Source organism: Nomascus leucogenys, chromosome 17, assembly GCF_006542625.1.
Source record: "Nomascus leucogenys isolate Asia chromosome 17, Asia_NLE_v1, whole genome shotgun sequence".
Taxonomy (NCBI): domain Eukaryota; kingdom Metazoa; phylum Chordata; class Mammalia; order Primates; family Hylobatidae; genus Nomascus; species Nomascus leucogenys.
This window is the reverse complement of record NC_044397.1, coordinates 15,472,778-15,485,529: the sequence shown is the minus strand read 5'-3', so window position 1 is coordinate 15,485,529 and position 12,752 is coordinate 15,472,778. Positions and strand designations below refer to the sequence as shown.

The 12,752-nt window shown below is 36.5% G+C and overlaps 1 protein-coding gene across 2 annotated transcripts in view; it reads right to left on the bottom strand.

The window, feature by feature from the left end:
- Positions 1–3,150: 3,150 nt before the first annotated feature.
- The window catches only part of KCNH7 (potassium voltage-gated channel subfamily H member 7), a 465,696-nt gene continuing 456,094 nt past the window's right edge, over positions 3,151–12,752 (bottom strand). For both annotated transcript variants that reach the window (XM_030797574.1, XM_030797575.1), the window contains 3 exons: positions 12,519–12,687; positions 5,684–5,876; positions 3,151–4,313 (listed from right to left, as the gene is read on the bottom strand). In XM_030797574.1, coding sequence (XP_030653434.1) covers positions 4,047–4,313; positions 5,684–5,876; positions 12,519–12,687 — 629 coding nt within the window. In that variant the 3' untranslated portion in view covers positions 3,151–4,046. The remainder of the gene's footprint in view (positions 4,314–5,683; positions 5,877–12,518; positions 12,688–12,752) is intronic.

The following is a 12,752-nucleotide window of genomic DNA, read 5'->3' as shown; positions in this document are numbered from 1 at the left end:
GAGAAACAAGGAACTTAGCGTTTTTTGAGCACCTAGTATATGCCAGGCACTTTACTATATTTTATCTCATTTCTTTCTCAAGCTTCTGTGAGACAGGTACCATTGTCTTATTTTTAGAGATTCAAGAAAAAGACTCGGGGAGGTTAACTTGCTCAAGGTCACACAGCTATTGATGAAGAAACTGGTATTGGAACCCAAGTTGGTCTGACACAGAATCTATGCTTGCTCTTCTACATTGGTAATTCTCAAATTTTTAGTGTGTGTAAGGATCACGTGAGGGAGGGCTTGTTAAAAGATGATTGCTGGGTCCCACCCCTAAATTTTCTGATTTAGTAGATCTGGGGTGAGGCCAAGAATATGCATTTCTGCCAAGTCTCCAGGTGATGCTAGTAGTGTTGGTTGGAGGACCACTCTTTGAGGACCACTGTCCTGTATCATCCTGTCTTCAAGTGCCTCTTCGAACTCACATGATAGAAACATATTTGTTTTACTGTAAAAATATAACTCGATTTTTTGATAATTTATAAAATTTTGAATTTTATAGATAAGTAATTTACATATATTTATCTATTTTTGGTTTTAGCCATAGATAAGCAATTTAAACACTCTGTTAGGTTATGTCAGTGTTGCAATTCATTTCTAATAACTGATCTACAGAATATTTTTTTAAGTCATTAAAGTCATTTAGAGGAATGATACTGTTATTTAATAATAATAATTTTAGATATGCCAATAAGGTGATACATTTTATCCTTACACAATATATGATGGGGTTTTAAAATGACATTTGGATAAGAACATTTTGTTTTCTAGTCATTTTGGAACCATTGCTAAAGTTCAGCCTCCAAAAGGACCTTGTAAGCAATTCTTAACACAAACATATTAAACCTGACCCCAAATGCCCTGACCTACTTCCCATACTTCCTGACTAGAAGAGTAGGGTAGTTGTGCTCTGATGACCAATACATTATAATGGACTTAAGAAACTATTCTGTCCCAAATCTGCCCCCTGCCTTCCTATGTTTGTTGACTGAGTGATTATTAATTTAAAAACCCCATGAGAACATTGTTTCATCATTTCTTACTCCTGGTTTTCTCAACTAATTAAAGAATGTGACTCCCCTACGGGGGAGAATGATAAGTCTAAGTTTCAGCACTTTGCCTAGCAATTAATAACAGCAGATCATCTGATCCAAACAAACTTTGGATTTTAAATGACATTTTATTTAGGCCAGGGGACCAGGTAACATTATTTTTAGGAGCAGAGCAAAAGGTGTTATGTTAGTGCTTCTAATTACCTAGAAGGAAAGCATTTGCAACACTGCAATTATGATTGGCTGCAGCAGTTCAACCTGGCCCTCGGCATGATCCCTAGATGGAGAGGTCAGACTGTTTTTGCAATAGCCAACAGGGGGAATGATGGTACATTTAGGCATTAGATCTTTGGCTGCGGAAAGGGATGAATTTTGTACATCAAGATAATTGCTTTGGTCATCTGTAAGTCACTTTAGCCATTGAGTCTTCTGACGTTTATGCCCAACTAATCACATCTTTATATTGCTCAGTCTATTTTTAAGCTAATATCCTGTAGGAAGGGACCTTCCTAATCCTGTCCAACTCTCTGAGGGTTAAGATTTTAATATAAGCAATTATGTCAAGGAATTAAGAAAAAGGTTTGTGTTGTGCTAGAATTTAAATAAACTGGATGCTTGCACACCATTCCCCATCTTCCTATTTCTTCATGCTCGGGTTTCATAAAGAAATATAAACAAGTTTTATGTGGGAGGCTGGATTTTATGCATGTCATACCAAATGTTGCAGCTGAGGCATTCACTAATCAATCAGATCTCCATTCCTCACCTGCCAAATCCTCTCTCCCTACAAATGAACATTCTCTGGTGAATTCATTCTGAATGTTCCTGAACTTAGGCCGGCAATCCTTATGAAATTTGTTGCAGCTGCAAAAATGTGTCCCAATATGGAAATAAAATCCCAAAATAGTCCCCTGAATCAGAGTTAGCCATTTATGGGACTTTCTCTTCCCTGCTAGGCACCCATTGAATGTTTGTTGAGTGAGGAAGTGAAAGCATCAGTTAGCCCCTAAGTTTGTATCTGCATAACACCAAATAGTTTGGGAAGCTGGTTATAATTATTACACTTTTGTATAATAGTGTATGTTGGAATTGACTGGTCATTTTGAATAATGCACTTGAACATTTGTGTTTTGGTTTTTCAAAAATTAAGCAGGAATAAGAACATGCTTTTGCTTACAGATTGCCTTCCACATGGATTACCAATTTATGTGACCATTTAAAAATATATAGGGGGCAATCTAAGGTCATTTTAATCACATTTTAAACAGTGCAAATTTAAATAGCTTGCATTTGAAGCTGATTAAGAGATCAGTGTCAAAGTTTCAATATCCTGAAGGGATAGAAATTAACCCATTTAGTAATGTGCACTGATAAAATGTTCTTGATGGACTAAGAAACTTTCAATAAATTTCAATATTTTTGTTCAGCAAGAAAAGATATAATGGATCAGAGTTCATAATTTTAAAATTGTACTTGAATTGAAAAATAACATTTCTTAACTAGAACTTGACTGATCAGAATCTTAAATTATACCGTTTTTCTTTACCCCAATTTTATGAGGTACATATGAGCCCCACAAAAAATCTAACAGTTGAAGATATTTTAATTGAAAGATACATTGTATGTCCTGATATTCTGAGGTCAATATATATTTATTCCAATCCATGCATAGTAGATTTTTATTTAATTTGCAATTGGCAAAAGTGTTGGAATAACTAAACACAACTGCAATTTTACTGCTGGTCGTGCATTTTCTTTCTAGGCCCATTGCTTTCCCGCAGCTGGAATTAGACATGGAATAACATATACTTAAGGGAAACTAGTGTTGCCATGCAAATCCGCTGAAATTGCACATTCTTTGAAAACTGTGTCTACTATTTTTTATTTATTTTTCGAGATAGGGTCTTACTGTATTGTCAGGCAGGAGTGCAGTGGTGTGATCAAGGCCTGTTGCACTCTTGACCTCCCAAGCTCAACCCATCCTCCCACCTCAGCCTCTCAAGTAGCTGGGTTTACTGGCGTGAATTACCACACCCTGCTAATTTTTAAAATTTTTTGTAGAGATGGGGTTTTGCCATGTTGTCCAGGCTGTATGTCCACTATTTTGATCAAATTCAGGATTGCTTTAAAATGTGAATCACAAGAAAGCTGTGGATATCAGTTTGCGTTGATCACAGTTTAGCAGTTCTTAAGGAGACCACACCATCCCCCACCTCCAGAAAAAAAGCAAAATGAGAGAAATTTGTTTTTAAGCCTTCTAGGAACTGTGCCAGTGGAAAATACTTTAGATGGTTTGTAAATGCAATTAGTGACTAATTTTAAATAGAAAGACCTTTGTTCTCATTAATGTTGGCCTATGTTTAGTTTTTGGATATGGCTTCCTATACTGTCAGAGGTTTATAACTCAAACTTTGTATTTTTTCTTCCAGTGTGGAGGAATGAATGTAATTAACTTTAAACTTCTTGATACAGAAGGACCTGAATCTGTTTGCAAAAGTGACTAAGTTCCCTTTATCCCCCTGGAATTCCCATGAGTTGAGGATCATCTGAATCTGAGTTGCATACATGAACAGTTTTATCCCTTGGTTTCTTATTTGCGTGGAAGGCATTTTCATAACAAAGTACTGGTTTAGTAAAAGCAGTAAATAGGAGTCTCCATGCAAGAGAAATTGGAGTTTCCTAACATGCATGTGATTTTAAAAATAAAAATAAAAAATAAGGTGCCGTGAGATGCTGGCAGTTTTAACATTTGGAACCAAAAGTTCTTATGTATATTTACATCCTAACTGCTCAGTTTTACCTTACAAGCTTCAATTTAGGAAAATATACAGTACTTTTGCATATAATGGTACCTTGTGAGCCCCTGAGTCAAGTAGAGAGGATTTAAATAGAAAAAGGAAAACAGCCATTAAAAGCACTTACATTGTATGTGGAGTAAATAGTACAAAATGATTATTTCCCTGGAAGACCAGGATCAGAAACATGCCTATGAAGACCCATGATTCCTACAGTGCTTAGGGATGAATCTGGCAAAGAAGGATGCCTAATTGGATGAAGGTAAGTTTTTCTTTGCCTCAGGTGAAGCTCTAAAGAGAGATCACTGTCTTGTTTTAAAAGTGAAGTCAAGTTGTCTTCTGAAGCTGTGTTCAGATGCACCCCACTTGAAAGGGATTCTTTGGATTTAAGTTTAGATTTTTCAAGGTCTAGAAATTCAGGACACTGATGGAAAAGGAACAAAACAAGTTTTTATAATCACATTGATAGTCATTGAAAATTACACTAATAAAAACTTAAGCATTTTCTTTCCTCATTAATCTATATTTGATTAGTGACATTAGCCAACATTTCCCTCCTAAAATGAGTCAAGACATCGGAGATTGTTTATCAGTATAGATAATCCTAAACAACCATTCCAAGAGCTTTTATTTAACCCTGGAACCAGATTTTAAAAATCAGATTTAAAAAAAGTATATATTATTTTACATTGAGTTTTCCAGATGAATTAAATTCAAAATTTAAGACAAATTGGGATGAGGAATGGGATCACTTGATGAATAAGAGGGTATAAGGAGGAAAGAAAAGATGGGAAGATGGGAAGTAAAATCAGTCATCCCTCGTCAGATAATATTACCTAAATCCACTGAAAACAAAGAACAAAATAGATGGTTTTACATGTTTCCCAGTCATTCAAAACTAGTTAAATTAATTTCTACTTTCAGATTTTTAGAAGTATTGCATTATTTTCCTTCTGGCACATTACCTTCTCTTATTATTGTAGTTTCATCTTCCAGAACATCTTAAATTAAATTCCCAAACATCTAAAAAAGTTTTATGAGATTGTTCTACAAATCTTTATTTAAATCATTGTTCTTAGGTCCAATTTCACTATGATGTTTAACTAATTAAGACTAATTCCCAAAACAGAATTACAAGGAAAGCTAGACTACTCATATTAACATAATTCAAAAGGACCCCTTTGAGGGTGTCAGAAGCAGGATAAAGGACTCTTTAAATTGCTTCTCTTACCATGTTTATCATCCAAGCGAAAAAAATTTAGAGATCTCTGGTGATGGGTGGGGTACAGACCAGATTACTAGTCTGATGGCATTTGAACCTCAGGTCTAATCTGGCCAGCCTACTATTTCTCCTCCCCTTCCTTCCTGAGACCTCTCCCAGTCTTTGGCACTGTAGAATATTACAGATTTTTCTTTGAAGCTCTTTTTGGACCCAGATTTTTCCCTAAAGCCCTTTTAAGAGCCAGGAAGCCTATTCCTTAGATTTCAAAGCTCTACCACATATAAATGTAAGCAAGTTGATTCTGGAAGAAAGGTTTTCCTTTAAAAAAATGCTAATGTTTAAAATTATTATTCCAGCTTCATTGTTCTCAAACTTTAAATGAACATAAAAATCAGCGTGGGCTTCTTTAAAATGCAGATTACAGGGCCCATTTCCAGAAATTCTAATTGAGTAGAAACAGAGATAGGGACAGAAATCTATCTTTTCCACAGCACCCCAAGCGATTCTGATTTAGGTGACCCCTGGAAACACACTTTGAGAGACACTCTTGGTTGGATGGTATCCACACTCACTTGTGAGGAAGGGCTGAAACTTCGGTCAGTTTTGATGGATGCTGCCGGTTGACTGGTTCTCATCAGGTGGATGATGGGTCTCTGATATTCTGCTCCTGCTGTTACCATACTGTAGGCTGGGGGGACCACAGTGGTTTGTTTCTGCAGCAACTGTAAGATGGTCTGGATGTCAGTGGTCATTTGGGATTCAAGCCTGCAGAACAGATAGAAGTAGAAAAAGACAGTCTAAAATAGTCCAGAATTTCAAGGGCATTTAAAAAAATTTCAGCACTACCAAGAAACAGAATTATGGCCTTGCTTTAAACAAGAAGGACAGGAGAGGGAGCACAGAGATTCTTTCCTGACGGATACTTACTGTGTATGTCTCACTAATGATTCTGATAAAGACTATTGCTTTCCTGTTCATATTAAGAGTTAACAGAAAATCAAATGAACAAAATAGACTACATGTTTACTAACCTTCATTGATTTCAAAATGTAAAACACACTGATAATTTATTTTTAATCAGTAATTGTCTTTGCTTTTTAATTAGGTTTTACTCAGTTTCTTGTGAACATTTTATTTGCTCTTAAAAAATAGATTTGTAGCACATTTCTTTCATAACTGTAGCATCCCAGGATAATTTCTTATGTGTTTTTACATTCATATTAACGCTTTTTAACCTTACCTCTTTCCTATTCATATTAAGTATTGTATATTATTCATTGTATTTTTTCTTTAATGTTTAATGCTGTTAAATGTTAAATTCTTTTCCCCTCTAAATATGTCATGGCCTTTGGTATGTAAGAAGCAGACCAAACTTGACTTGGCTTGCTTCTAATGACCCATCTGGCCTGCAAACTACCAGTCTATTTTTTCCCTAAAGCTCACAAGTAGCCAACTGGCCTGTTAATTTCATTCTCGTTTTAAATTAAAATTTAAGAGAAAATAGCAAAATATAATTGGTCAAATTCCCCTCCTTTGCATGTGTTAACAACAGCATTAAATACAGAGGAAATTTTGTGGACATAAGAACAGAAAATTTGGACCATATGCCTCTTTAGAAAATTCTTCTAACTCTTCACTTATTTGTGCTGACTGTTTTGCCTCTGAATAAAAAATGGAAATAAAACAAAAAAAGGGAAAATCATAGGATTAATTTTGTCCAATTAAATTCATGCTATATTTGTAGAATTCAAAGTAGAAATTAGCTTTTGATTTGATAGAGAACATAATAAACCTGGAAAACACGAGAAAATATCTTATTTTTTTTAGTTTTTGATATTAACACTCCAAATCTTCCTTCTAAGCATCACAATAACACATTATTCTTGCAGTTTTTCTATAGTTAGTAAATATAGCCATATAGCTTTGTGTCTTCTAAACCAATAGCTATGAATTATACATGACTTTGCAAATGTCATTTTTGCAAATGTCAAAACCACTCTGAAAAGGGAAAAATTGAGTTATCAACTGGTTTATTTATCTACTTTTGATACCTGAAGGTCTGATCTAATTTTTGTGCTTCCAACTAAACTAAGCAGACCCATTATTTCACTGTTATGTGTTATACATATTTTTCTTCCATTTCACTCTTCAAGTCCCAGCTTATATATTATCTGTATCCCAAAATCTTTCCTTATTTACCCCATTCAGAATTACTTTCTCCTCTGAGCCTACAAAGAAAATTATACATTCAGATTTATCATAAATATTTCTGTACAGATATATTCCATTACTAACAGCGTTCAGTTGTGAGTGGCTTACACAATGTTTATTACATTGAATGTAAAAGGATTTGGGGGAAAGACTGGATGAAGAACTGCAGCAACAAGGGAGATTCAAGATCCAAAAGTGAGTCAAAAATTATGGTGATGTTTTTGTCATATAAATCCTTTGCCAAACAGCAGCTGTCTCTGAGAAATAAAATCTCATTATCATGGATTCTACCTATTTGAATAGTTTCTATGAGGAAAAAATCTATTGGAAGGTAAGGCTTCAGCATCCGTAAGTCCAGTAATTGCAGCCCACTGCCATGAGTGGGACTCAGGCACATGACAGCTCATGTGCAGGTGAAGTGGCTGGTGCAGGGTAAGGACAGAGATTGTGTCAGTATAACTTAGATAAGAGCATAGCCCACTCTGTCAACATGACATTGTTGTTTGTTCCTGGAAAACTTTGCGAAAAATAAGGCTACACTAATAAATAACTTCGCTACTTCAGGAAATTTTTATAAATCACCTTATTAGAGACAGTAGTCTGTTCATCTCAACAAATAATTTTTTAATCAGACAAACTTTATTTATCAAGACTTGCTTCAAGATCCTCAACTTACTGTGTCCATCAATCCTAAAGTATATCATAAACTTTGCCCAATTCCAATGAGCTCCCCACTTTGAAATACCCAGACTCCAATTGTTCTTCTCAGTATAATATTTCTGAGACATCACTGAGACTCTGGCCAGATGGCAGTCTCCCTTTCTGCAGTAATTCGGAATACTTAATTTTGTTTTATTAACTAGTTGTCAGATATCTTGGGTAGTTCAACAAAGGGCAGCAGTTTGCTGATAGGTTTTTTTATATGCATAGGGTTGTATTTCAGTGTTTTATGACAAGGGTCTGTTAGCTTAATAAGAATGGACTCCTGGGCCAGTCACGATGGTTCATGCCTGTAATTCCAGCACTTTGAGATACCAAGATGGGTGGATCACTTGACCTCAGGAGTTTGAGACCAGCCTGGGAAGCATGGCAAAATCCTCAATAATTAGCCAGGTGTGGTGGTGTGCACCTGTGGTCCTGGCTATTCAGGAGGCTGAGGTGGGAGGAAGGCTTGAGCCTGGTAGATCGCACCACTGCACTCCAGCCTGGGTGACAGAGGACAGAGCCAGACCCTATCTAAAAAAAAAAAAAAAAAGAAAAAAAGAGGACTCTTATACTGAAACTAAATAGCCTGCTTTACTCAGGAGGAATTACAGAGAATTTAAAATAAATCCAGCTTGGTATTTAAAACAGAAAATAACATCGTTTCAGAACTTTTTCTTCTATCAGCATAACTATAAAGCTGTGTGAAGTTAGTATTTTCATTCATTCCCTCAGAGACCCACAATGTAGCAGGCACAATGTTAGGTAGGAAGGTGAGGGAACAACATGATAATGAATAAATATGAAATCTGATTTCACAGTGCTAACAGGAACTAACCACTTAGGAAAGACAAATGAAGGAGGAGCATAAATAACCACAACACTAGGCAAAGCAAGTGCTCAATGCCATACTAGAGGCATGCAGATAAATTGCTCTGTGTGCAATGGAAGGAGTCATTACTAACAATTTTTACATGTTCTAGGGCATTCCTTACTCAAAGTGTGGTTCTGTTTTGTTTTTTTTTTTAGATGGAGTCTTGCTCTGTCGCCTAGGCTGGAGTGCAGTAGTGTGATCTCGGCTTGCTGCAACCTCTTCCTTCCGGGTTCAAGCAATTCTCTGCCTCAGCCTCCTGAGTAGCTGGGATTACAGGCTCCCGCCACCACTCCTGGCTAATTTTTGTATTTTTAGTAGAGATGGGGTTTCACCATCTTGGCCAGGCTGGTCTCGAACTCCTGACCTCGTGATCCACCTGCCTCGGCCTTTCAAAGTGCTGGGATTACAGGCGTGAGCCACCGCATCTGGCCAAGTTGTGGTCTTTATATCAGCAACACTGGACATTGCTGGGAGCTTTTTAGAATGTGGAATCTCTGCCTACTAGACCTATTAACTTGGAATCTGCATTTTAATAAGACCTCCAAGTGATTCAAATACACATTGAAATGTGAGAAGCACTGCTCTAGAATCAAGTCTTAATGATTTACCTAAATAGGTGTATCTGCAAGCATAATATATAAACATAGAATAACATTTCTTATGTAAACCTTTATCCCTATCTATAGGTTAATCAGTCATTAAAGCAGAAAAGAAGTGGTAGCAAGGACCATTCAAGATAGACCATTTTATTTGTTTTTATTGTGTTTTGTACTTAACATGTGTATTTGAATGAGACAAATGGTGTAGGAATTCACAGTTCTACATTTGAACAAGTGCCAAAGCTAAACAGGGTAGACTCAACTATAGAAAGTGTCCTGGGATTCTCGCTCTGCAAAGTAGAAGTCTGAGTTGAGCTTCCCCCTTCAAACTTTTTTGTACACATGTAACTGCTAGAATAAAGTGGAGGTGAAAGGTTGTTAAAAACAGCAGTGGAGTAAAAATGTAATATTTTGGATTTTAAATCCCAAACAAGCCAAAAAAAAAGTTTGTGAAAATATCAGAGATAATTAGAAATAAATGTCAAAGGAGATGTAGTATTGGTGGTAGTGTCATCCTAAATAATAAATAGAGGCACTCTAAAAGGAAAAGATACTTTTATGGGAATATGCAACACAATGGGAATATTCATGCCATAGTAAAGTATGCCCTCATTCTGAGAAGTAAAGACGGAGATTTTTAAAGGAAAAATGAGGAGGACTACATAATTGTTTTGAAATGATTATCCTTGGCTATAAAGATCAATAACAAGGGCGACGCTGGTCCGAGATTGGACAGGCAGTTGCTGGTCAGATGTCCTTGCAGAAGTCTGTTTTGTGTTAGGTTGCAGTGGCCTCTGTGCAAGGTTATGGATCTTATAGGGTCTTTATGATAGTTTTTGTTATCAGGCATACATCCCTCTCTTCCTGGCCCTCCCCAGCTCTATTTGTCAGGGTTTTTCTAACATTAACAGCTCCATTTTGATTTTGACTACTTTCACAGCAGCAATTCAAAACATCTTCAGGAAATGCATACTGATATTGGGAACACATCAAAAGAGATTTAATTGCATTTTGTGGAAAAGTTTTATATAGTATTAATAACATACTAATGTAATAAAATAGCAATAACAATTTTTATTACTATTGGGTGATTGCACGCCAAATGGATCATAAATGTGCCCTTAGAACAAATGTTTTAAGCAATCATTGACTTATCCTAGCAGCAATGATTGGCACCCATGACAGAGCAACCAGATGATGCTAAAAATCTCAATTTTAGTTCCGATGAAAGGTCCAAGTCAGGAATTATACGTAGAGTAGGAGAATATACTCAAATGAACACCAGTAATAGAAGTGAAGTTCCTTGTTAATCAACTTTTACCTATCTGCAAGTACAACAACTTCCATTTTGTATAGCATATGTAGTTCCGATTTACATTACTTTAGTCCTTACAGTAGCATCACAGGTAGGTATGAGTCGAAGTAGGAAATGGAGGGAAATTTAAATGATTTGACCCAGTAATCCTGTAAGTCATTAAGTAGCAGACTTAAGACCTTTCCCTATGCTCACCAATTGCAAGTACAGTGATAGCATTCTGCTGAATAAATCACTGCTGCTTCTGTCATTCAGTCATTCACTTGTGTGTTCAACAACAATAAACAGCATGGACAAAATGCACAAAAAATTTTAAGCATAAATAGTGAATAAATCAGTAGTTTATGTGATATAGGCAAAACTCCTAGATGTGTTAAGTACAGATGAGTAGGCAAGCAGCTTGTTAAACATCCGGAACTCATAAGATATATTAAATAGCATGCTAGAACCTGCCAGGCATATCAACGATAGAAATATGTAACAAACAAGAGTGTTGCTTATACATAGAGATGGAAAGAACAAATTATTCTCAGATCACCTCTAGGTAAACAACTGTTATCCCAAAATGTGGTCACCCATTGGTGATACCAGTATCATCGCATCCTGGCTCCATGTGTGCTGTACCTACAAAAGGCTAATGAAACACATGACTGTTGAGCTGGCTAGCTGGAAAGCCACAGCTGAGGTCAGGTATACTATACCTTGTATCCTTGTTATGGAGCAAGTGTGTGCCACTGGCACAGGAGATTATTTTTGTCTGCAGGCCTGCAAACCTCAACTCCGGTCTTGGTAACTTCGTTACATTATGGCAAATGCACGAACATTGTGTAAGTCAGAATTGGGGTAGTGCAATCCTTGTACCATGCTTGCGCATATTCGAAATGTGTTAATTGCCCCATATGGTTTCCCTCTTCTCTCACTTGTGTTTTAAATTGATTTAATAAATCTTGTGATTAGAGCATTTTAATTTAGTCAGTGCAGTTTTCTGTCTGGGACTACTGGAGTATCTTGCCTGGTGGTGAACTAAAAGGCTACTATTGGATCAAGACAAATTCCCAAATGAAACACAACTAAAGCAGCTGTGTCATACCCACTCATAGATTCTTTTCAATCTTTTTGACCACTTTAATTTTAAAGAAACCATGCAGATTTAGGGGAAGGGATTACCTCCTCCATAAACTAAGATTTATTCATCATGTTAAGTGGTTTAGATCAAAGGTGAAGGAAACAAGAAACTCTGTGAGACTTTCAATTCAATTACCTTTTTGATAAGCTGACTGAATAACTAAAAGTTTAAATCGCTTCGTCAGTATTTTTTAAATGCCCTAACATGTAACTAAGCTATCAGGAACATCCAAAAAAGTGTAAAGGAAGATTAAAAGAGCAGGGGTGTCAGTTAACAAATTAATTAGGAATTATTTTGAGGGGAGAGGAGGGGGTTTTCTTAGGTAGCCTGTGCTGGTGAAATACTAATTGGATGACAAAGAAAAAAATAGGACTTTTGCTGCCAGAAGTATGAAGTGTTCTAAATAAATGCTCCTTTCAACACAAATTATTCTGTCAACTTCTAGTCTTATTTTAAATAAGTAAATATATAAGGAAATTATGAGATCATGGCAAGGAGAATTTTCCATTTGTAAAGAGTAAAACTGGACCCATGTAAGGGGTTGGGTTATGTTCTCCTTTTGCCCTGTCACTACTTATACCTGTTAAGTTGTTCCTGGAGCAGATCTAATCTTTGTTCCACTTCCCCGTAGGTGAGGTCGCTTTCGGTTTCAGAGACACCCCAGGCAGCTCGCTGAAGTGCGGATGGACTGGAGTCTTCAGGCTGGGGATGTGCATTTTCTCGTTCCCAGCTTCGCATGTCAGTGATATCTGTGGAAAATAGCAAGATGGATGTCAACCCTCTTAGGTACCCCTTTGCGTCAATAGCACATAGA